This window comes from Octopus sinensis, linkage group LG15, assembly GCF_006345805.1.
Source record: "Octopus sinensis linkage group LG15, ASM634580v1, whole genome shotgun sequence".
In the NCBI taxonomy this organism is placed as follows: Eukaryota; Metazoa; Mollusca; class Cephalopoda; order Octopoda; family Octopodidae; genus Octopus; species Octopus sinensis.
This window is the reverse complement of record NC_043011.1, coordinates 5,289,227-5,315,706: the sequence shown is the minus strand read 5'-3', so window position 1 is coordinate 5,315,706 and position 26,480 is coordinate 5,289,227. Positions and strand designations below refer to the sequence as shown.

General features: G+C 40.5%; 1 protein-coding gene and 2 long non-coding RNA genes across 3 annotated transcripts in view; 2 read left to right on the top strand and 1 right to left on the bottom strand.

Annotated features, from left to right (window-relative positions):
* Nucleotides 1-6,650: 6,650 nt before the first annotated feature.
* LOC118766165 lies at nt 6,651-7,869 on the bottom strand. The gene is made up of 3 exons (XR_005002075.1): nt 7,746-7,869; nt 6,886-6,887; nt 6,651-6,765 (listed from the first exon to the last, which is right to left on the bottom strand). It is a non-coding gene; the product is annotated as an uncharacterized LOC118766165 (long non-coding RNA).
* The window catches only part of LOC115219906 (cysteine dioxygenase type 1), a 72,610-nt gene continuing 53,641 nt past the window's right edge, over nt 7,512-26,480 (top strand). The window contains exon 1 of the mRNA XM_029790215.2: nt 7,512-7,986. Within this exon, the coding sequence (XP_029646075.1) occupies nt 7,829-7,986 (158 nt within the window). The 5' untranslated portion in view covers nt 7,512-7,828. The remainder of the gene's footprint in view (nt 7,987-26,480) is intronic.
* On the top strand, nt 11,773-12,383 carry LOC118766166. Its single transcript, XR_005002076.1, has 2 exons — nt 11,773-11,809; nt 12,301-12,383. It is a non-coding gene; the product is annotated as an uncharacterized LOC118766166 (long non-coding RNA).

Genomic DNA, 26,480 nt, shown 5'->3' with positions numbered 1-26,480 from the left:
AATGTTATCATTTTAAACTTTACTCGTCTCTTTATAATTATACATGAATGCAACAAAGCGTTGGTCAGTAATTAATGTAAAATGTCTACCTAGAAGAAATTGTCTCCAATGATGAATTGATTCGATAATTGCTTGCACGCTACCTTGCAGCGTGCGAGAATGGAATGCGACTGGTCTTCTATCTTGATTTAGTGTCGCAGATATGGCAAAATCCGAAGCATCCATCTCAACAGTAAATGGAATGTCCTCATCTATTACTTGAATGGCAGCATTGGCTAGTTCTACTTTTAATGACTCAAACGCTTTTACTCGTTGGCTGTTTAAAGGAAATTTTAATACGTTATTTAGAGGATATATTTTGTCAGAAAATATGGAGATCCACTTAGCATAATAAGAAAACATACCGACTATACGTTTTAATGATTTCTGGTCAGTTGGTATAGGAAGATTGAAGAGTGGAACAAGCCTTACTGAATCAGGGCTGAGGTTGTTGTGCGCGATACGGTATCCAAGAAAGTCAAGAGTTGTTGTTGAGTAAACGCACTTGTCTTCATTCATGGTAAGCCCTTCACTTTTTGCTGCCATTTCAAATTTTTCTAAATTTTTATCGTGGTCATTTTGATCTTTCCCACATGTGGTTAAATTGTCTATGAATGGGAACGTATCTCGCAGCTTGTATTTACTCTCGAAGTCGTCCATTATACGTTGGAATCATGCACTGCCGTTATTTACTCCGAATGGAATCCTAGTATAATGCCATAATTTACCATCAGCTTCAAAGGCAGTAAATTGACAGTCTTTCTCTGATAGAGGAATCTGATGGCATGCCGAACGTAATTCTATAGTACTGTAGACTTTATACTTGGCAATAGTGTTCACTAACTCATCAATTTTAGGAAAGGGGTAGGCACCAAGCTGTGTATATTTGATAATCGTCTCTGGGTAGTCAATCACCATTCTTCACCTTTTTCTTTTTTTGAACAACTAACACTTGCGATCTCCATGGGGAGTTACTAGGTTCAATAATGTTCGCATCTGCTAAGCGGCGTACTTCTGTCCTGATGAACTCTCGATCACGTTCCGAGTATTTTCGCGATTTGGCTGCAATAGGTTTACAGCCCTCTCTGAGATGAGCGAATAGTTTTGGAGGATCAGTTTTCATAGCTGTTAGCGCAGTAAATGTTAATGGTGATCTCTGTCCTCCGTATATACTTTCATGCTGTTCTTGGAAGTCCGTACCCAGAATTAGGTCAGTGCACAAGTTTCTGAGCACGTAGTTTCACATGGTAGTATTTCTGATTATTCAAGGCTAGGGAAACAGTGCAATATCCCTTGTGTGTGTGTGTGTGTGTGTATTTGTTTTGTACCCCCACCATTGTCTGACAACCGATGTTGCTGTGTTTACGTTCCCATAACTTAGCGGTTCCGCAAAATACACTAATGGAATAAGCACTAGGCTTACAAAGAATAAATCCTTGGGTCGATTTGTTCGACCAACGGCGGTGCTCCAGCATGGCCGCAGTTACATGACTGAAACAAGTAAAACAATTAAAAAATGATGCAATTTTAATCTCGAGCAACACCGGGTACCTCTGTTTACTTGTTCCAGTTATTCGATTGCGGCCATGCAGGGACACCGCTTTGAAGGATTTTAGTCGAACAAATCTACACTAGGACTTATTTTTGAAAGCCTAGTACTTACTCTAACAGTCACTTATGCCAAACTGCTACGTTACGGGTACGCAAACACACCTACACCGGTTGTCAAGCGGTGGTGGCGGACAAACACTAACATAGACACACACACACGCATATACATTATGTACGAGGGACGTTCAATAAGTAATGCTCCTGACCCACTTGCAGTTGTTTGATCTAGCTGGAATTTTTCCATGTGTAATTATTTATATCTCTATAGATTAAGTGGCAAATTACAGCTCTGAACTAATTGTGGTTTCTGATTTACAGGTGTTTGAACTGAGTCAAGTGTGAAATGGAGCCTGTTGAGTGGCGAGCAGTGATCCGGTTTTTGTATTTGAAAGGACGCACACCACGGGAGACTTTTGATGAAATGAAAGTAACTTATGGTGATGATGCCCCATCATATGACCTTGTAAAACGCTGGCATCGTGAATTCAAACATGGTCAGAACTCTATGGAAACAGCTCCCAAATCTGGTCGCCCCCCTTCTGCTATTGATGAGGCATCTGTCTGTCAAGTTGAGGCTGCCATTTTGGAAGATCGACGCATAACTATTCGCCTAATAGCCCATGAGGTCAAGATTAGTACCGGGTCTGAGGAAACTATCATTCATGGCCATTTGCATATGCAAAAGGTGTCTGCCAGATGGATTCCCAGGTTGCTCAAACCTTTCCAGAAGCAATAACGCGTCGAGTGCACGAGGATGAATTTGGAGATGTGCCAAGAAGATGAGTCAAAATTTTTCAAAAGATTGATTACACAGGATGAAACCTGGGTCCATCACTATGATCCAGAGACCAAAGCCTAGTCAATGCAGTGGAAGCACCGTGACTCACCTCCTCCAAAGAATGCAAGGGTGCAGCCCTCCGCTGGCAAGGTCATACTCAGTCTTCTGGGACCAGGACGGAGTAGTGATGACAGATCTCCTGGCAAAGGGTACCACAATTACAGGAGCCTATTATGCTTCACTTTTGAAGAAATTAAGAGAAGCTATCAGCATCAAGAGGCGGGGCAAGATCAGCAAAGGCATCCTCCTCCTGCAGGACAACGCTCCGGTCCACAACTCGCGTGTCGCCAGATCAGAAGCACAGGCGTGCGGCTATGAACTCCTCCCCCATCCGCCCTACTCTCCTGACCTTGCACCCTCTGGTTTTCACCTCTTCCCAGCCATGAAGATGTTTTTGAAAGGAAAGCGTTTCCCAGATGATGCAGCCTTGATTTCTGAAGTCACGTTGTGGTTGGAGGACCAAGCTGGGGTCTTTTACAAAAACGGTCTCCAGAGCTGCATCAAACGATGGGAGAAATGCGTAACTCTGGGTGGTTCCTATGTAGAAAAAGACTAATAACTGTGCCAAGTTTCGTTGCTCTACTGCTATGGGAAGTGGGTCAGGGGCATTACTTATTGAACGCCCCTCGTATATATATATATACAATGGGTTTCTTTCACTTTCCGTCAACCAAATCCACTCACAAGGCTTTGGTCGTTCCAAGGCTTAAATAGTAAAAGACTCTTACCCAATGTGCCAGGTGTCACGCAGTGGGACTGAGCCTGGAGCCATGTGGTTGGGAAGCGATCTTCCTACCACACAGCCACGCCTGTTCAGTCCCACTGCGTGGCATCTTGGGCAAGTGTCTTCTGCTATAGCCCCGGGCCGACCAATGCCTTCTGAGTGGATTTGGTAGACGTAAACTGAAAGAAGCCTGTCGTATATATGTATATATATGTATATGTATGTATGTGTTTGTGTGTCTGTGTTTGTACCCCTAGCATTGCTTGACAACCGATGCCAGTGTTTTTACGTCCCCGTAACTTAGGGGTTCGGCAAAAGAGACCGATAGAATAAGTAGCAGACTTACAAAAAATAAGTCCCAGGGTCGATTTGCTCGACTAAAGGCGGTGCTCCAGCATGGCCACAGTCAAATGACTGAAACAAGTAAAAGAGTATATATATATACAAAAGACATTAGAAAACGATTTAAAGACAATTTAGCTACTGTTTCTAACAGTTTGAACGACTGCATAGAAGCTTCCTCGTTCTATACTTGTTGTTTGGCCCAAAGGGGACTTCAGTGGAGCCGACCCAAATGGAAAACATTCTAGTTATTAGTATTCTGTTGTCTTCTTAAGTGTTTGTATGACTGCAGTATCTAATGTGTTCTTTCCTTTTTCCAGGCGGTAATTTGAATGAGATTTGACTGCTATTTCTGGCAGACTCGAACGACTCTGTAGAGGCCTTCCTCGTTGGCTTGTCGCTTGATAGATAGATAGATAGATAGATAGATAGATAGATAGATAGATAGATAGATAGATAGATAGATAGATAGATAGATGGATGGTTGGATGGATGGATGGATGGATAGATAGAAGGATGGATGGATAAGCAAAAATAGAGAATGCAGTCAAATACATCCCCACTGTCATTGCTGAACGACAACAGAAAAGGAAAAGGAAGAACAGAGGCTATACATCATATGAAAAACAACGACTGCCAAGTCAGTACCACCGTCCCCGTGCTTCTGTACACAGACATGTCTCATCTCAAATACACATGTCACACACACACATACACACACACCACATATTGTGAAATATGTGATGATCGAATTCCGAACACTGTTGTATTTATATATCTCTCACAGGATGAACGCGACACCAATTTACTATTTTCTCTCTCCCACACTCCATGCTCTCTCTCTCTCTATCTCTTATAATTTCCCACACGTCACAGACTGTCAGGAAAGTCGGCGGTGGGGGGTAGATAAAGGCAGACATAAACACACACGTGTGTACGTGCGTGCATGTGTGTGTGTGTGTGTATATATATATATATATATATATATATATATATATGCATATGTGTATATACTGTGTTTATGTATGTGTTGTGTAGTTGTGTGCTCGCGGGAAGATATATATATAGATAGATAGATAGATAGATATAGATATAGATATAAACGTATACATTTATACGTACACACACACACATATACATATATATATATATATATATATTATATATATATATATATTATATATATATATATATATATATATATATATATATGCAGGGCGAGTAGAAGAGGATTTAATAAGATAAATCTTCAAATCAAGAAAGTCACTTAAATCTGCAATCTCTCTATTGTTTATTAGTTAAAAAAAAAAGAAGAAAAAAAACCCCGGTGAATTTCCATTGAAGAAAAAGAAGGAGCTTTAACGAACCGATGCGTGGAAACTTCCATATATCTGTTAGTGAGAATTTCATCCCCTTTCTATAATTCCCTTTCACATGTTGTCTTGACAATAACAGTCCCTGTAGATAGTCTGGCAAAAGCCTTATTGGTTGTCATCTCTTCGTAGGTTTTGTTTAATTTTCTTTCTTAAACTCTTTCACCTGAGTATTGTATACAACAGTTTCACTATTCTATTATTAACCAGTGCTTCGTGTATAAATGTGTGTGTGCGTGTTTAAACGTGCGACTACTATTTTATTTACAAGTTGCCTTCCTAATATAACTTTTCGTGTCCCTTTCTCCAAGGCATCACGAATTTCGTGCTTAATTATATATTTTTAAAATGAAATTTCCGAATGAATCTTTCACTGTCTAATATTTATTGTTGATTTTGAATTTTAACTATCTCCCAGAAAATTTTTATTTAAACGCATTGTTTTATTATAGTCTATACTACGCAATTTTTGACTGAACATGTTTATATTTCATAAATGAAAGGAAAGAAAAAGAAATATCAAATAAATTTTTTTTTCTTTTTTAGGTTTAACAAAAAACATTCTGAATTCACGATTATAATATATTATTTTAATACTTTAATTCATAAATTTATCGTTATTTAAACGACCTTATCACACGTATGTCTCGTAACAAAACGATTTGTGTGTGCCTTCTATTGTTGGGTCTGCCGAAAAGAAAGATTGTGTATTCTAAAAGAGCACTTACTCCTAATTGAATTCAACTTGATATTTCATTTAAATGCGAATGATGTGAGTTAGCGTTTGCATTTATTTACCTATTTATTTATGACTTTAACCCCATGTCAGCTCTGGTCAAGCAAAGCTATGATAAAAAAATATTCCAACCATGAACATCTCGTCTTATTACTAAATGCTGGAAATTCAGAACTATATTATTTAGCGTGTTCTTTTCTAAGAGTTTAGGATGTGATATATAAGGGCGGTATGACTGCTGTTTCTAACATGTAAAGCGACCAGATGGAAGTTCCCTCATCGTCTCGAAGCAAAAAGTTGTTTAGTTTTTGTACTCGGATGATCTGTACTCTTCATCTCTTCCTAGATTGGTAAAATCAGTAATTTTAATACGCTGCAGTTTCAAGTACTACTTTGTCTGAAAACGTTTACTGCATAAAGAAATTTTTTAATTTTTATTTTTCAGTTCCTTAACGCAAATCCATTCCCTAAGTAAATTCTTACTGTACAGTGGAGTTAGTCTATACTTGTAAACTTTACTCTTTAACTAGACAACCCTTAATTTTTTTTTAGTTGAAGTGATGTATACACAACATTAAAAAAAATTCTCCTTTTATAGCAACGCCAACTTGGCCCCTTGTAAATCTAAATTACCTTGCTACTATCAGATGTGTAGGGACCGACTTGTAACAAAATCACCGGTGAATATTTTTTCACTGCTCATTCATTCATTCATATTTTTTTCAATGCAATCCGTTCATTCATTCATTCCGTAAATGTTTTCGAAGTCCCTCCTACACCTTGGACACGTTTCTCTGTTTTTAATTGTTTTAATTAAGAAAACAAACGTTTTCATGCTCAAAACATGTTTCACAATGAATTCGGTCACACAAGCAGTCTCCCTACTATTGTACTACATTGTAGTACATTGTGTGTGTGCGATGTAATACTATGATGTAGTATTTAACCCTTGGTCAGTCCTGATCGAGCAGACTTATTATCAAAGGCGTTCACTCGTGACCATTCTGTCATTTTCCTTGGAACAGTGCATCCAGGACAACGTTTTACATTGATTTTCATTTTAAGACGGAGGAAGCTGCTATTTCTAGCGCCCTCTCAAAGGCTCCCTTGTTGACTTATCTGGTATATTTGATGTTAAGCCCTAGGTCAGTCTCGATGGTTATCTATAATCAAAGGCCTTCCGACCGCGACCATCCCGTTTTTTAAGGAGTCTGACTAGAACTACTTTAGTGCATCCTTCTTGTTTATGACAGTACCAGTATTAAGACGGACGGTAGAATTTTCGATTAATCTCTAGTTTAGGACCCAGTCACAAAATTGAAAAAAAATGAGTGTAATAGGTGTAAAATAATGTATAGTAAACGAATATGAAAAAAAAAAATGTGCGCGGACGAACTGGGGGGAGAGGACTTGGAAAATTCACGGGCGGGGAGAGAGGACTCGGAAAATTCACATCGTGAATTTTCCGGGTCCTCCCCACCAGCGCGCGCATTTTTTTTTTTTTTTCCTATTCGTTTAGTATACATTATTTTTACTCCTATCACACTATTTTTTAGTTACTGGGTCCTAAACTAGAGCTTAACCGATTACACTATCAAATGTGCCGTTACCGCTATGTAAAATGGTATAGTATGCTTTGAGATTTGGCTGCTATTTCTTTGTATTGTGTAATGCACCTGCATAGATGTTTATTATGTATTATAAAACGATTTACAACTATCTGTTATGTAATGCGATATCATGTCCCTTTCTTTTTATAATGTTGTCGTAGGTATGTTCTGTGTTGTGGTTTCACCTAATGCGATGCTGAAGTTCACGTATCTATGTACTCTAACACACCTGCTGTCGTGTGGTGGTGCGTACGTACCGATAATGCTGCCTTACCCTAACTGCCACCTTCAGAGAGCTTTGCTGTGACGTAATTACACCTAACAACGTGCTTTTTCTCCAGCAAAACCAATGCACATTTATTTTGCTTGGGTGTGATCATTGAAGAAAGAGCAGCAACCAATATATAAACACCACTACATAACATTTATCTTTATTCCGACTATCTTTTCCGTTCTCTTGTCCACAGTCAACACACCTTCGACCGCAAGAACAACATCGACGACAGCTTATAAAACGAGACCCTCTCCTGCAGTGCTTACCATTTGCAAGCAACCATGGTTAAAACAGTGGCCACTTTAGATGATTTGTGTAAGGAACTACGCGAGGTTTTCGATAGTGATCGTGTTAACATCGAAGAAGTTAAGTCTCTGATGGAGTCTTACAAAAGCAACCCAAAAGAATGGAGGAAATTTGCCAAATTCGATCAACATAGGTAAGAATCCATACATTTTATAAGAACTGCAGATGCTTTAAATTTCATAATATATTTTTTCACTTAAAGGAACTGTGGCAAGGTGCTGTGTTTTTTGTTTGTCTTTAATTTTTATATTCTTCTCGATGTGGATAAATTGAATGAAAAATAATTTCCTTGTTACAGATTTCTCTGCTTGTTCTCTGAAAACTACGTTCTTTATTAATGCATAGCTATTGCAAATAGCATCTCTCTCTGTCTCCTCTCTCTCTCTGTCTCCTCTCTCTCTCTCTCTCTCTCTCTCTCTCTCTCTATCTATCTATCTATTTATCTAATTATTTTAAAGGTTAATATTTTGTGCCGTAATAATTTTTGATACTCTTCGAAAAAAAAATTTTTTTTCGTCTTTTATTCACATAAGAATTTAGAAGGTGGAAAGGACAGATTCTTGCCACCGAGAGATTTTTTCTTTTTCTTTTTCATAAAACGGAATAACTGAGCCTCGGGAGGGTCATTACGCCAATAATAAAAACAGGAATTCATAACAAGAATCTTGCAAAACCAAATACAAAAACAAAGTGAATAAACGGGATTAAAAGCTAAACAATTGAATGAATGGACCGACTTTCCCAGTTTCGCATTTAGATTTGGAAACGGAGTGTTTTTTGCGTCTATCCTTATTTCAAATGGATTCAACTTTCATCTTGTAGTGATCCTTCGTTCTTCCTTGTTTTGTTTTTCTTCCTGGTGGATCTTTATAGTTTTATTGTTGTTCTGTGTGCGTAGTTTAGTTTGTATAATTATTTCATTTCTTTAAAGAATTTTTTTTTCTTTCATATTCGTGTGACAAATATTTTATTCTTCCTGTCACGCGCTGCCGAACAGAGAGCTTTCGGTTCGGGATATGTTGCTTCATCTTAGACATTTCGTTTCATTTACATCGATAAAATCTCATGAAAAAAAAATAACAAAAAATCATGAATGTCACATCTTTCTTAAAATACTGCGTAAAATTCGTTTAAGAAAAAAAACAAAAAAACAAAAGCAATTGTCGAACAGAACAGAGAGGAAAAATAAAATGCGTCTCTTCTTTTTTCTCTCTTTTGGATCTTTCTAGAATATGTTTTACGTGCATTCATCTATGTTTGTGTGCATGCATGCATTTTTCTATATTTACACATAGGTTTGGTGATACAAAATAGGAAAATAGAACTCATAACACGAGTATATATACATATATATATTATCAATCGCTAGAAGTTACAGAGTGAAAAACGGTCTAGAGTTTCGTGTATTGAGATTTATCGTGTATGTGCGTGCACACGCGCGCTTTGTTGTTGGCCCAGGACGGCACTGATCGAACAGGCTTTACGGTCATAGCCTTCTAGTCATGACCCTTCTGTTATATTTTTCAGACAATGCGTCCAGGACTACGTTCAAAAGCTTTTTAATTTTAATTTTTTTTAGATTTTACATTTACATTTCTAAACTGGTTTGAGTGGGAGGTTGGTAGTTATTTCCAGCTAGCCAAGCGACTACTTAAAGGCGCTCATATTATCTCGTGTGTATGTGTTCTTTGACATATGCGACTTTTTGTATGTTTAAGTAGGTTTCGTTATCTGTTCTCACCTGATGAAAACTTCATCGTTATTTAGCGAATTTAGGGTATGTCAGTCTGGTAGAGTTTACCCTTCAAGTACCTCTCGGATAGGGAAAGATTTCTTTTTGTACCCCTCCCCACCATAAAATTGCGTTTTAAATGATTGAAATGCGTTAGAATACTATTGTGCACAGTACAGGCTGTAGATGGCAGCAGACTATTCTTTTACTTGTTTCAGTCGTTTGACTGCGGCCATGCTGGAGCACCGCCTTTAGTCGAGCAAATCGACCCCAGGACTCATTCTTAGTAAGCCCAGTACTTATTTTATCGGTCTCTTTTGCCGAACCGCTAAGTGACGGGGACGTAAACACACCAGCATCGGTTATTAGGCAATGCTAGGGGGACAAACACAGACATACAAACACACTCACACACACACACATATATATATACATATATACGACAGGCTTCTTTCAGTTTCCGTCTACCAAATCCACTCACAAGGCATTGGTCGGCCCGAGGCTATAGCAGAAGACACCTGCCCAAGATGCCACGCAGTAGGACTGAACCCGGAACCATGTGGTGGGTTAGCAAGCTACTTACCTCACAGCCACTCCTCCGCCCATGAGCATATGGCGTAGTGGTTAAGAGCGCAAGCTACTAACTCCAAGATTCCGAGTTCGATTCCAGATAGTGACCTGAATAATAATAATAACATCAAAAATACCAGACTATTTCTCTCATAAAATATAAATATCCATGCCACCAACATGTGCGTTCTCAGTTTGCTCCAAGATGTTGGATTATGAGCAACCCTCTTCGTCTACTGCTTTGGCAACATTGTAGAGACGAGGGAAAAAGCGTGGCATAAACCTGTAGAAGGACTTAGCCTCAAAATGTCAGTTGAAGAGTCAGTGGTAGCCAAACAAATGCATTGCCCATCTTGTAAAACGAAGCTGAACAAAATCTGCAATGTGTGAAGCATGCTGTATAAGCAAACTGTGCATGAAACAAGCATTTCATCGGTGGACAGGGACTCTGATAATGACAACATGTTAACAACATCCACGGAAACCATATCGGATTATTTTTCATACTGTTGTGAAATCTGTCAGTGGTCGGTGGAGACAAAACTGCACAAGGACCGACCCGTTGAAGGCCCTGGACTTACAGTTGAAATCAACACATCGAAATTCAGCAAAACAAAGAACAGTTGTGGGAGATTTGTGAAAGGACAGTGGGTGTTTGGAGGCATAGGTGCAGGAGTGGCTGTGTGGTAAGGAGCTAGTTTACCAACCACATGGTTCCGGGTTCAGTCCCACTGCGTGGCACCTTGGGCAAATGTCTTCTACTATAGCCTCGGGCCGACCAAAGCCTTGTGAGTGGATTTGGTAGACAGAAACTGAAAGAAGCCCGTCCTATATATATATATATATATATATATATATATATATATATATGCGTTTGTGTGTTTGTGTGTCTGTGTTTGTCCCCCTAGCATTGCTTGACAACCGATGCTGGTGTGTTTATGTCCCCGTCACTTAGCGGTTCGGCAAAAGAGACCGATAGAATAAGTACTGGGCTTACAAAAGAATAAGTGCCGGGGTCGAGTTGCTCGATTAAAGGTAGTGCCTCAGCATGGCCGCAGTCAAATGACTGAAACGAGTAAAAGAGTATATGCCGTGAGACCCAGGGAACTTTTCTTGTTGCATTGCCAATTAACAAGCAGGATAGGGCCACACTGGAACAATAATTCTCCAACACATCAACCCTTGCACAACAACAAGTGACTGCTGGAGGTTCTAGTTTCCAGCAATTCACTGTCAACCACAGCTACAACTTTGTGGATCCTCTCACCGGATCTCACATGAACAACATCGAGAATCTATGGCGGCAGATCAAATGCCAAATGAATGAGACATACACACGGCATGCAAACCTCACCAGCCACCTGTGTGAATAAATGTGGAGGCATGTGCACAAGGGGGTAGATCTGTTCGAAGCATTCATGCAGAATATTGGTGAACTTTACAAGCCACAGAGATAGATAAGAATGTTAGTTTTATACTTGTGCAATGCTATTCCACCCTAAAACCTTAACCCTAAAACCTAAACCCTAAACCTAAACCCTAATTACATATTGCAGTTTGCCTAACCTTAAGGCCTAAATTATTTAACTCTATGAAATTTAACTAACTTTGGGACTTGAATACACATAAAACAGAAATGAAGTTTTTTTAATAGGTGCAGGAGTGGCTGTGTGGTAAGTAGCTTGCTTACGAATCACATGGTTCTGGGTTCAGTCCCACTGCATGGCCCCTTGGGCAAGTGGCTTCTACTATAGCCTCGGGCCGACCAAAGCCTTGTGAGTGGACTTGGTAGATGGAAACTGAAAGAAGCCCATCGTGTGTGTGTATATATATATATATATATATATATTATATATATATATATATATATGTGTGTGTGTGTGTGCATATATATGTGTGTGTGTGTGTGCATGTATATGTGTGTGTGTGTCTGTGTTTGTCCCCCCAACATCTCTTGACAACCGTTGCTGGTGTGTTTACGTCCCTGTAACTTAGTGGTTCGGCAAGAGAGACCGATAGAATAAGTACTGGGCTTACAAAGAATAAGTCCTGGGGTCGAATTGCTCGACTTAAGACGGTGCTCCAGCATGGCCACAGTCAAAATGACTGAAACAAGAGTAAAAGAATAAGAGAATAAAAGACTAGAAATTCTTAATTTTTATGACTTTCTCATCATGATTATTATAAGAAATGGTAGGAAATGAATTTTGCACCATGTCCAATATTTTTTTTAAAATGTTATGTGGTTAAGCTTCTTAACCACACAGCCGTTTATCCCTAACATATTGTCTCAACTCTTGTGAGTGATGGTATCCAACAGAGGCTGATCAGGCATTGTAATTCCATGCAGTTTACATGAGCTTTAAGCAGCATGTGTTAGAAGGTTTATTGCTGGAAGGTGTCAAATGCATGATTTACTGAGGGTTTACATCAACATTTTATGACCCCCCCCCCCCCCCCCATCAGCTTTCCATTTCCATGCTGACGTGTGTTGGATGTGTCATTATAGTCCATATTTCTTCTTATCAGGAGTTGCTACTCACCTAGAGAGGTCAGAAGACCACATCTCACTCCTTTTTTTATCACTCACTCTCTTCTCTTCTCATATATAACTAATATATAACTCATATATAACTCATATATAACTAATATATAACTAATATATAACACGGAGTGATTGGCATTAGGAATGGAATCCAGCTGTGGAAACTCTGCCAGATCAAGATTGGAGCCAGGTGCGACCGTCTGGTTTGCCAGCCCTCAGTCAAAATCGTCCAACCCATGCCAGCATGGAAAGTGGACGTTAAACGATGATGATGATAAATCTCATCCTGTGTAGAAGGACACTGAACTCTTTTTACAGACTAAGTAACTAAACTCGACCAAATAATCCTCCAATTTCCATAACCCTGCTGTTGATGACTACAGCAATGAATTGTCCTAATGCCTAGCTAAAACTTGATAGACTCAATCAGTAGGGGATTTAAAACCATTCAACTGCTTTGGTCATTGATTGAACATAGTACCAATGATATAACAGGATATGAACCAGCAGCCTCTGTAAGCTGGCTTTTATTTATTTTTTAAAATTATTTATCCTACATAGTCAAAGGAGGAAGGTTTGTGCTTTATCTTTTACTTATACTTGTTTCAGTCATTAGATTGTGGCCATGTTGGGGCACCACATCAAATTTTTTTTTTTAGTCGGTGAACCAACCCAAGTATTTATTTAATTTTTTTTACCTGGTACTCATTCTATCAATCTCTTTGGCCAAACTGCTAAGTTACAGGGACATAAACACCCCAACATTACCTAGCATCTTGAGCCAGTGTCTTCTACTATAGCCCCAGGCTAACCAAAGTTTTGTAAGTGGATCTGGTAGACAGAAACTGAAAGAAGCCCATCATATATTTGTATATGTGTATGTGTGTGTGTACATATGTGTGAAGGAATGTGGCCTAGTGGTCAGTGTATTTAGCTCATGATTGTAAGGTCATGAGTTCAAGTGGTGTGAGGAACACACACGTGTATGCTGGGCTTCTTTCAGTTTCTATCTACCTTATCCACTCACAAAGCCCAAGGCTACAGTAAAAAACACTTGCGCAAGGTACTACACAGTAGGATTGAACCTGGAACCATGTGGTTGGGAAGCAAGCTTCTTACCACATTGCTTGCTTTTGGCTTTTTTTCCGAAACTCCAAGGCTAGTGGGAGGACAGCAGACTTAGAGACCTGGGCCCAGTTTCCTGCAAGGAATTGACTCTGCTAAAGAACTCAAGAATCAGGAGTTACAGGATCATAAATAATCCAAGTAACCCTCAGTGATTCCAGGACTGATGAAAACAATCCATTAGCGCCCACCACTCACATTCCCTGTATCATATCTCCATTTAACCCTTTAACATTCAGACTAATCAGACAAACACTCTCTCTTTTCTCTTTTACTCTTTTACTTGTTTCAGTCATTTGACTGTGGCCATGCTGGAGCACCGCCTTTAGTCGAGCAAATCGACCCCGGGACTTATTCTTTGTAAGCCTAGTACTTATTCTATCGGTCTCTTTTGCCGAACCACTAAGTTACAGGGACGTAAACACACCAGCATCGGTTGTCAATCAATGCTAGGGGGACAAACACAGACACACAAACACATACACACAAACACATACACACACAAACACATATATATATACATATATACGACAGGCTTCTTTCAGTTTCCATCTACCAAATCCACTCACAAGGCATTGGTCGGCCCGAGGCTATAGCAGAAGACACTTGCCCAAGGTGCCACGCAGTGGGACTGAACCCGGAACCCGGAACCATGTGGTTGGTAAGCAAGCTACTTACCACACAGCCACTCCTACGCCTATTGTTTATTTTTAGAGTGATATTCTAGGATAGGTGTGAGATGCTGGATTGTATGAGATTGGTTTGAACATGAAACAAGGTAGAATATTTTTTGGCTGGACATGACTGGTTGAAATGCTGATGGGTTAGGCATCAACAAACATCAGCTACACCAATTCTCAAGTTACATTTGCCAGACTGTCCAGCCGGGACCTTATGCAGTTAGCTCACTAGAAAACAGACTGACCATTAATATATTCTGAGTAATCTTCCCAAATAACATGGTGTTTAGACATCAGTTTTATCAGCTGTGACCTAATATCGATTTAACATTATATTTATTTATCTACGTTGTTTCTTATGTGTTGGTAATTGACTTAAAGATTGAATAATTATGCTCATGACAAAGCTTACGACTACAGAACAGATGTGGCACCATTCATACATCCACATGTTGCCATGTAAAAGGACTAGACTAATTGTTTAAATGAAAAAAAATATATACTTAGGATCTTTTCTGTTTCGCTCACAGCTTCCAGTTCTTTTAATTTCATTTTGTCTTCAAATTTAGTGCATTGATGTAGTTTTGTATACTAATTATGGAAATGAAATTGATTTTTGCTATTAATAAATAAAAGGAGTGGCTGTGTGGTAAGTAGCTTGCTTACCAACCACATGGTTCAGGGTTCAGTCCCACTGCATGGAACCTTGGGCAAGTGTCTTCTACTATAGCCTCAGGCTGACCAAAGCCTTGTGAGTGGATTTGGTAGATGGAAACTGAAAGAAGCCCGTCGTGTATATGTGTATATATATGTGTGTGTGTGTTTGTGTGTCTGTGTCACCTCAACATCGCTTGACAACTGATGCTGGTGTGTTTACGTCCCCTTAACTTAACGGTTCGGCAAAACACCTTTAGAATAAGTACTAGGCTTACAAAGAATAAGTCCTGGGGTCGATTTGCTCGACTAAAAGTGGTGCTCCAGCATGGCTGCAGTCAAATGACTGAAACAAGTAAAAGTAAAAGAGTAAAAGAGAAAGGTTTTAAATTTTGCAAATTTTGGGGAATTTTAGCCTATCGAAAGCCACAGACATAGTGGTGTCTGTTTCCATAGTAACAAGCCAAGCTATAGTCTACTTGAAAATTCGAGCATGTGTATTGTTTTTACTCATCTATTTTGACAATTACCTATTTTCTGACTGTACTGCTTCATTATTGTCATCTTCATCCTTATTTTTTTTGTTTTTTTAAATGAATGGATATTTTCAGCCGCTGTCCTATTTCTACCTCATTTTCATAACTTTTAACTCAGATCATTTGTTTATTTGTTTCAACATTTCACGTGACTTTATTTAAAATAAACTTATTAAAACTTCTATTGTTGTTGTAATGTTTTGTCTAATATTGCCATAGACAGCTACCATACATAAAATGCCAGCTTCCAAATGCTGTTTTCTAATTGGGTAAAATAATCAAACTTTACACCTCTGTAACATTTTTCTAAAATTTTTCTGGAACAAGTAAATAACAAAATCAGATTCAGCATGAAAAATTACACCAGTATACCAAATTTGAAAGTTTTCACTTAATTTGAAAAACTGTGAGCAAAACAGTAAGGTGTTTGCTTTACCGCCCTGTAATTTCAGGTTCAATCACCCTACACTGCTCATTGGGCAGGTGATTTCAACTCTGGCTTCAGATCCAGTCAACCTGTCTGGCATCTTGAGCCAGTGTCTTCTACTATAGCCCCAGGCTTACCAAAGTTTTGTAAGTGGATCTGGTAGACAGAAACTGAAAGAAGCCCATCATATATTTGTATATGTGTATATGTGTGTTTATATATATGCATGTATGTACATATGTGTGAAGAAATGTGGCTGAGTGGTCAGTGTACTTAGCTCATGATCGTAAGGTCATGAGTTCAATTCCTTGTGGTGCATTGCGTCTTTGAACAAGACACTTTATTTCACATTGCTCCAGTCCACTCAGCTGACGAAAATGAGTTGTACCAGTAACTCAAAGGACCATCCTTATCACATTCTGGGCCATACTGAACCTCCCTGAGATTGTATGTGTGTAGAGTGCTTAGCCATTTGCGCATTAATTTTAGGAGCAGGTTATTTCCATCAATCAGATCACCTGGAACACCCATCGTCATGACTGATGGAGTACTAATTTGTTATGTGCATAAGTATGTGTACATATGTTTGTGCCTTCTTGTCTTGACTTAGCATGATTGTTGTAAATGGGCCTCTCCATCACTGATACAAGCTGTATCATTCATTTCCAATATCCTTCAAAAATATATCTGACCATAAGAAAATATTACCTTATTTGGAAATATGTTTGGGTTGATGACAAGCAGGACACTTAACTGCAGAAAAATCTACTCAAATTCTGTCTGACTCATGCAAGGATGGAAAAGCGGACATTAAAAGAGTAATGGTGATGGTGGTAGGGACGGTGCAGATCGTTAGCATGCCGGGCGAAATGCTTAGCGGTATTTCATCTGTCGTTACGTTCTGAGTTCAAATTCCGCCGAGGTCGACTTTGCCTTTCATCCTTTCGGGGTCGATAAATAAAGTACCAGTTAGGCACTGGGGTCGATGTAATCGACTTAATACCTATGCCTGTCCTTGTTTGTCCCCTCTATGTTTAGCCCCTTGTGGGTAATAAAGAAATAGTTATATACATCTATCTGGGTTTGTGCTTTTGATTTATTAAATGGTTAAGCTGGGGTTTAGCTGAGTTACATCCCTTTTAGAGAGTTACTCCACTTCACTGGAATTAAATATAACAAGGCATTTATGTGGGTATCCACCAATACCCATGTGCACATACATATGTATGTATGTATGTATGTGTACCTATGTGTACGTATGTACTTATGTGTATTTGAATATATATCTAAATATGTGTATTTATATATGTATATAGCCGGCCAGAATGCTAGAAGAAGACCATCAACGATCAAACTACAAGGGAAATTCTCTAGAGGAAGAATTCAGCGAACACCAGAACCAACTTTGGCGGGCAGGACATATGAAAAATTAAATAAATAACAGACTTAAATGCATACCTCGGTTTCGGTCTTAACAAAAGAATTACTTGCATAATTCAAGTGTCCGTGACTTCATCAGTACATTTGGTCCTCGAGATGCAAACCGCAAGACTAACCCCAGCTCTCTGTGTCAGGACAGACACGTGCTTAGTCTTACTGATTACATCGGGAATAAAATTTCAAATGTCTTGGTTCTGGCGCGCTGAGAGACTCCTGAAGCGAAGGGCTTCAGAACCAAGACATTTGAAATTTTATTCCCGATGTAATCAGTAAGACTAAGCACGTGTCTGTCCTGACACAGAGAGCTGGGGTTAGTCTTGCGGTTTGCATCTCGAGGACCAAATGTACTGATGAAGTCACGGACACTTGAATTATGCAAGTAATTCTTTTGTTAAGACCGAAACCGAGGTATGCATTTAAGTCTGTTATTTATTTAATTTTTCATATGTCCTGCCCGCCAAAGTTGGTTCTGGTGTTCGCTGAATTCTTCCTCTAGAGAATTTCCCTTTTAGTTTGATCGTTGATGGTCTTCTTCTAGCATTCTGGCCGGCTACCTAGCAGGCCAGCCCTGCCAATATACACATATATTTGAATTTTCTCTGACTCCTCAGATTTTTTGAATGCTGGACTACTGGTTTTAAATTGATATTAAAATTAATATTAATTTATCTCCCTCAATTTTTAAATATTTATATATGTATATATATACATATAGGCGCAGGAGTGGCTGTGTGGTAAGTAGCTTGCTAACAAACCACATGGTTCCGGGTTCAGTCCCACTGCGTGGCACCTTATGCAAGTGTCTTCTCCTATAGCCCCGGGCTGACCAATGCCTTGTGAGTGGATTTGGTAGACGGAAACTGAAAGAAGCCTGTCGTATATATGTATACATATGTGTGTGTTTGTGTGTCTGTGTTTGTCCCCCTAGCATTGCTTGACAACCGATGCTGGTGTGTTTACATCCCCGTCATTTAGCAGTTCGGCAAAACAGACCGATAGAATAAGTACTGGGCTTACAAAGAATAAGTCCCAGGGTCGATTTGATCGACTAAAGGTGGTGCTCCAGCATGGCCGCAGTCAAATGACTGAAACAAGTAAAAGAGTAAAAGAGTAAAGAGTAATATATATATACTTCCACCAGCTTAATTGAATTCATTCTTAGTCGAAAGACACTTGTTGTTATGTCCTGTTATTTCTTAACAACAAAAGTTCAGGAAAGACAAATATCACAAGTCATACGTTGTTATTATTATTGGATGACATATATGACTTGAGATGTTTGCCTTGCCTCAACGTTTGTTGTCCTTTTTAAGAGTTATATATCTGCTATATCGGAAATCTGCAATGGCTCCATAACTCTCATCTCGGCTATAACCTTGGAGCCCTAGTAATCTGTTACAGCACTTACCCAGCGTACCTAGTCATTTAGATCTCCTGAGAACTAAACTCCCATACTTTGTGTGTGTGTGTGTGCATATATATATATATATATGTGTGTGTGTGTGTGTGTGTGTGTGTGTGTGTGTGTGTGTGTGTGTATTTCTCTCCTTGTTTCTTTTTTGTGTATCTTTCTGTCGAAGAGCATAGGCTCGAAACGTAAAAGACTTGTTTTATTTCTATTCCTGAGCGCCATACTAATACAATTGTTTGTTTGTACTCTACCTGCCTTCGTCTTTTGTTTATTTTCGTAAACCTTCCCGTTATATACATATATACATTTATCATATATATATGTGTGTGTGTGTGTGTATTTCTCTCCTTGTTTCTTTTTTGTGTATCTTTCTATTGAAGAGCGTAGGCTCGAAACGTAAAAGACTTGTTTTATTTCTATTCCTGAGCGCCATACTAAAACATTTGTTTGTTTGTACTCCACCTGCCTTCGTCTTTTGTTTATTTTCGTAAACCTTCCCGTTATATATATATATATATATATCAGTCAAAAGAAACATATTCTATAGATAACCACTGCCCAACTAACTAAGGACATTTGCCAACCTCAACAAACCCTGCTGCTGCTGGATTTTACCCAAACAATCAGTTGAGAAAAACAGCTCATTGATGAATGTCATGCTTTACTACTACTACTACTACTACCAAGCTTAATTCAAACTAATAACAGAGGAAAATTCTTCCTTGAACAATATCGTACTTGTATACCCTGAAGTGATCATACCAGTAATGCATAAATCAATGCATATAAATATGCAATTAGTGCAATTGAAACAGATGTTGCACAATTATTATGACTAATATAACTTGAAAAAAGCATAAGTTTGATTATTCAAATCGGCAGCGGACTTGCGGTTGTAGGATCGCGGTTTCGATTCACAGACCAGGCGTTGTTAGTGTTTATTAAGCGAAAACACTTAAAAAGCTCCACGAGGCTCCGGCAGGGGGTGGTGGCAATCCCTACTGTACTCTTTCGCCACAACTTTCTCTCTTTCTCCTGTTGGCCTGCTCGCTTAGCCAACGGGTTGGCGTCATTTGAAGGCTAAAACAATGCAAAAAGCGCATTGTGACCAGCGATGTGTAACAACATCTGATAGCCTGGTCGGTCACGTGATCCCACGTAATATATATATCTTTTATCTTTTATTTTTAGTTTGTTTTAGCCATTTGACTGGCTCACTCCCTTTTTTAAAGCTTATTACTTATTCTATTGGTCACTTTTGTTGGACTGCTAAGTTACAAGGAGGCAAACACACCAATACCTGTTGTCAAGCCAGGGGTTGGGGTGCATACACACACACACATACACATGATGGGCTTCTTTCAGTTTCCGTCTACCAAATCTACTCACAAGGCTTTGGTTGACCCAAGGCTGTAGTAAAAGACACTTGCCTAAGGTGTCATACTGTGGAGCTGAACCCAGAACCATGTGGTTGAGAAGCAAGCTTCTTACCACACAGCCACGCCTTGCATCCCATGCTGGCATGGGTTAGATAAGTTGTTATGCTTTGCTTTGACTCAGTTTTTATTTATTTTACTATCACATCTTTGATGGTACTTTTTGTTGTCTGTTCCTTCTCGAGCCATGCCTGGCTCATAAGAGCCGGTTTCTCGGTTAAACACACACACACACACATACATACATACATATGTGTCTGTGTACATGTCCTTGTCTTGATATGATAGTTGTAAATGAATAGAATTCATTATTCTACGCAAACATCTGACAATGAGGAAACATTATCTTGCTTGGAAACAGGGATGGTTTGACAGTAAGAAGGGCATCCAGCCAAAGAAAATATGCCTCAACAAACTCCATCCAACCTATGCAATCATTTAAAAGCAGACGTTAAAATGATGACGACGACGATGATGATGATGATTATGCTGGCAGATATTCTGTTTAGAAAAGCTATGTGCTCAGTTGTTAACAAATGGCTGTTAGTCCTCATCAGGTTGACAGATTGCCTTTCATTGTTGACACAACTAATTCATGTCAAGCTATGTCAAATATTGTGCTTCATATTCGCATATTGTTAATAAATTTATTCTAATATCTCTCTCAAAAAGGGAATAAAACACTAGGATGTTATTTACTCTTTTACTTGTTTCAGTCATTTGACTGTGGCCATGCTGGAGCACCGCCTTTAGTCGAGCAAATCAACCCCGGGACTTATTCTTTGTAAGCCCAGTACTTATTCTATCGATCTCTTTTGCCGAACCGCTAAGTGACGGGGACGTAAACACACCAGCATCGGTTGTCAAGCAATGCTAGGGGGACAAACACAGACACACAAACATATACACACACACACTTATATATATATACATATATACGACAGGCTTCTTTCAGTTTCCGTCTACCAAATCCACTCACAAGGCATAGTAGAAGCCACTTGCCCAAGATGCCACGCAGTGGGACTGAACCCGGAACCATGTGGTTGGTTAGCAAGCTACTTACCACACAGCCACTCCTGCACCTATGTTATGTTCATAACAATTTCAAATCCTGATTGTAGCAATGTAATCATAGGTCCAGACTCAGTTGTATGGTCAGGAAGCTCATTTTGAAACCACATAGTTTTGGGTTCAATCCCACAGTACAGCACGTTGGGCAAGTGCTTTCTGCTATTACCTCGAGTCAATTAATACTTTATGAATGAATTGGTGGAAACTCCGAATGATAGATGGAAACTCCGAAAGCCCTTTGTGTATATATGAATATGTATGTATATGTGTGTGTGTGTGTGTGTGTGTGTGTGTGTGATAGCTCATGGCTTAGTGGTTAGGGTAGTCTGCTCACGACCATAAGGTTGTGAGTTTGATTCCTGACAATGCATTGTGTCCTTGAGCAATATGCTTTATTTCAGATTGCTCTAGGGCCAGCTGTGTCACATTTTCTGTTACACTGAATCTTCCTGAGAACTATGTTAAGGGTATGTATGTCTGAGGAGTGCTCAGCCACTTGAACATTAATTCCACGAGCAACCTGTTCCATTGATTGGACCAACTGGAGCCTTTGTTGTTGTAACCAATGGAGTGCCAGTGTGTGTGTGTGTTTGTCTGTTCCATTGCTTGACCACTGACACTGGTATTTCACACTCCTATAACTTAATGGTTTGCTTTAAGAGAGTAACAGAACCAGTACCTATTTCTTTACTACATGTCTCCATTTGCTAGATTACCTATAAGTCAGAAGTTTGTACTCTGTCAATAGCATAGCTTTATATCTTAGACCATGATGCTTTAAGTTGCAATATCAAAGTTGATCTAGCTTGCATTTGTTGTTGCTGCTGTTGCTGTTGCTGTTGAGCGAACGGTCTTCGTCCCAGAGTTCGCAAGATGTGAGAAGTCCGAAACATGGCCCTTTGCTATTCGTAAGACCCGCAGAAGAGAAAGCAGGTCAACCCCCGACACCGAGAATATCGACGGATGGATGAATGTGCATCAAGGCTCAGTGGTTGCGTAGGAAGTTGAGGGACAAGAAACAGGAAGAAAGAGTGAGAGAAATTTGGAGCGAAAGAGTACAACAGGGGTCGCAACCACCCCCTGCCGGAGCCTCGTGGAGCTTTAGGTGTTTTTGCTCAATAAACACACGCAACGCCCGGAATGGGAATCGAAACCGCAATCCTCCAACTGCGAGTCCGCTGCCCTAACCACTGGGCCATTAAGCCTCCACTGTTGTTGCTGCTGTTGTTGCTTGACCTTAAGAGAAGCATGTTAGAGCAGATCTATATTATCTTTCTTCATTACACAAAAATAGTTGGCTTGATTAATAGGCAGGTAGATGAATGGGGAAGATTAAATTGCTAATTTATTCATTGACATTGTTCATCTTGTTAGACATCCATTTGTATGTAGTATACACAGTAAAGACAAAAGAATAACAAATATACATATATGTATGTATGTACATACGTACATACGTACTTGTTACGTATAAATGACACATCTTGAGCAAGTGTTTCCTACTATATCCCCAGGCCAACTATAAACTTGTGAGTAGATTTGGTGGATAGAAACTGAAAGAAGCCAGTTATGTGTTTGTGTGTGTGTGTGTACGTACATCATCATCATCATCATCGTTTAACGTCCGCTTTCCGCGCTAGCACGGGTTGGACGGTTCGACCGGGTCTGGGAAGCCAGGGGCCGCTCCAGGCTCCAGTCTGAATCTGGCAGAGTTTCTACGGCTGGATGCCCTTCCTAACGCCAACCACTCCGTGAGTGGATTGGGTGCTTTTTACGTGCCACCTGCACAGGGGCCGGAGGGTCCGGCATCGTCACGATCGGTTCGAGCATTTTAACGTGTCAGCGGCACGGGGGCAACGAGGTCCGGGGTACTTTGGGGATCGGGGTACTTTGGGGATCCAGGGTACTTTGGGGATCCGGGGTACTTAGAATGGGTAGGGGGTATGTGGAATTGCTGCAGAAAGCAGCCCGGGTCTTTGTAGTCACAGCATATCTCCAGAGATCTCGGTCCTTCGCCATTGCCTCAGTGAGGCCCAATGCTCTGAGGTCATGCTTGACCACCTCATCCCATGTCTTCCTGGGTCTACCTCTCCCCCTGATACCTTCAACTGTTTGGGAGTGGCACTTCTTCACACATCTCTCTTCATCCATCCGCAGCACATGACCATACCATCGCAAGCGTCGCTCTTGCACACCACATCTGATGCTTCTTATATCCAGCATTTCTCTCAGGATACTTACACTCTGTTTTGCGTGCACACTGACACTACACATCCAGCGGATCATGCTAGCTTCATTTCTTTCAAGTCTACGCATGTCTTCTGCAGTCACAGCCCATGTTTCATTACCGTGAAGCATGGCAGTTCGCACACATGCATCATACAATCTACCTTTTGCTCTGAGGGAGAGACCTTTTGTTGCCAGTAGGGGTAGGAGCTTTCTGAACTTTGCCCAGGCTATTCGTATTCTAGTGGTGATACTCTCTGTGCATCCACCTCCGCTACTAACTTGGTCACCCAGGTAGCGGAAACTATCAACTACTTCTAGTTTCTCTCCCTGGAGTGTGATGGAATCTGTTTTCTGAGTGTCTGTTGTGTCTATTGTCCCTGTGCATCTGCCGCACATGAAAGCTATCTTATCTGTTAATTTCCCTTTAATGTTGCTGCACCTCTTATGTGTCCATAACTTACATTGGGTGCATCTTATGGAGTTTCTACCTGTACCTTCCTACAGGTTGAGCAGGGCCACCTACCCGAGGGGATGTGTGCTGAGTACCTCTTGCTGCTTACTAATACTTTGGTCTTTGCTACATTTATTCTAAGGCCCTTTGATTCCAACCCTTGCTTCCACACCCGAAATTTCTCTTCTAGTTCCGGTAGTGATTCTGCTATGAGAGCTAGGTCATCGGCATAGAGGAGCTCCCAGGGGCATCCCGTTTTGAATTCCTCTGTTATTGCCTGAAGGACTATGATGAATAAAAGGGGACTGAGGGCTGAGCCCTGGTGCACACCTACTTCTACCCGGAATTCTTCACTATATTCGTTGCCAATCCTAACCTTGCTGACAGCCTCTCTGTATAGAGCCTGTACAGCCCTTATTAGCCATTCTTCAATCTCCAGTTTCCGCATCGACCACCAGATAAGGGAACGGGGAACCCTGTCAAAGGCTTTCTCCAAGTCTACAAAAGCTATGTAGAGGGGTTTATCTTTAGCTAGGTACTTCTCCTGCAGTTGTTGGACCAGGAATATAGCATCAGTGGTGCTTCTACCTGGTACAAAACCGAACTGCATTTCATCTAAGCAAATTCTCTCCCTAATGAGATTGGTTATGACCTTCTCTGAGACCTTCATCACCTGGTCCAACAGTTTGATACCTCTGTAGTTATTTCTATCCAGAGCATCACCCTTACCCTTGTAGCAGTTGACTATGGTGCTGCTGCACCAGTCATTGGGTATGACTCCATTGTGAACTACCTGGTTTACAATGCGGGTGACTATGGCATAGCCCACATAGCCAGCTGTTTTAAGCATCTCAGCAGTGATTCCTGATAGGCCATGGGCTTTGCCTGGTTTCATATCCTTAATTGCCTTATCTACAAGGGAGCTGTCTATTCGGGTAGCTGGTCCCTCTACTGGGTCAACATTTGGCAGGCTCTCCTCCTCCCATTCATTCTCCTCATTCAGCAGTCTTTCATAATGGCTTCTCCAAGCCTCTTTCTTTTCACTAGTAGTAAAAGCAAGTGCCCCATCATCCATGCGGACACATTTCTCTCCTATAACATCGCTATTTTCTCTGACACACTGTCTGGCAATCCGAAATACTTCAGCTCTTTGATCCTTGCGACGCTGGACATTGGCAAACTTCTTCTTTTCTGCTACATCTTTGGCAATGTATACCTGCCGCCCAGCCTCCCTTTTGGCTATCTGGTACAGTTCCCTGCTGCCCCCATCCTTCCAGGCTTTCCAGGCCCGTCTCTTTTCACAGATGGCTTTATCTACTGCACTATTCCACCACCACGTAATTCTAGGTCTGGAAGGGACTTTGCACCATCCACAGACTTGGTCTGTGGCACTCAACAAGCTGTCCCGTAGGAATTCCCAGCTACCTTCTATGTCTGACGTCTGAAGCTCCTCCTCCCTCTCATCAAATTTCTTGATGAGTATGTCCCTAAATTTCTGACCATGCGAAGGGTTCTTTAGCCTCCAAATCCTTCTTTTCTGGATTGGTTTGTTTCTTGGAGTCCTTCTGGCCTCAAGCTTAAAGTCACTGATGATTAGTCTATGCTGAGGGATACATTCTTCACCCGGGAGGGTCTTTGTATTCAAGAGCAACCCTGCATCCCGTTGTCTGGTGAGGATGAAGTCTATTTTGGCTAGCGGAGTCTCCTGACTGATAAGTTATAAGGTGGCAGACTGGCTTCTTGAAGTTAGTGTTGCAGATTGAAAGGTTACATGCATCACAGAATTCCAGCAGTCTAGTTCCCTCATCATTTCTGGTGCCAATACCATAGCCACCATGTACCCCAGTGAAGATACCCGATTCCCGCCCAACATGCCCATTAAAATCTCCACCTACAAAGATGAGGTCCTTGTTACTAGTCTTTGAAGTAGCCTGCAGAAGGGTATCATAAAAGTTGTCCTTCTGATCATTTGGTAGTCCCGCTTGTGGGGCATAGGCTGAGATAATCATAGCTGTGCCACTCTGTAGGACCAACCTGAGCTTAAGCACTCTATCACAAACCCTGACAACCTCTATGACCTTATCCACCCATTCCTCCGCAAGGAGAATGCCTACACCCCCTACACCTTCCGCGTTACCTTGCCAGTAGAGTTTGTACCTAAGTGCCTTGCCCGTGAGGACCCTAGCCGAAGCATCTCTCCATCTTACCTCTTGTATGCAGCATACATCAACCTGTCTTCTCTCTAGCATCTCTACAATCTCACTAGACTTGCCTGTCAATGTACCAACATTGATAGTGCCAACTCTGAAAACTGGGAAGG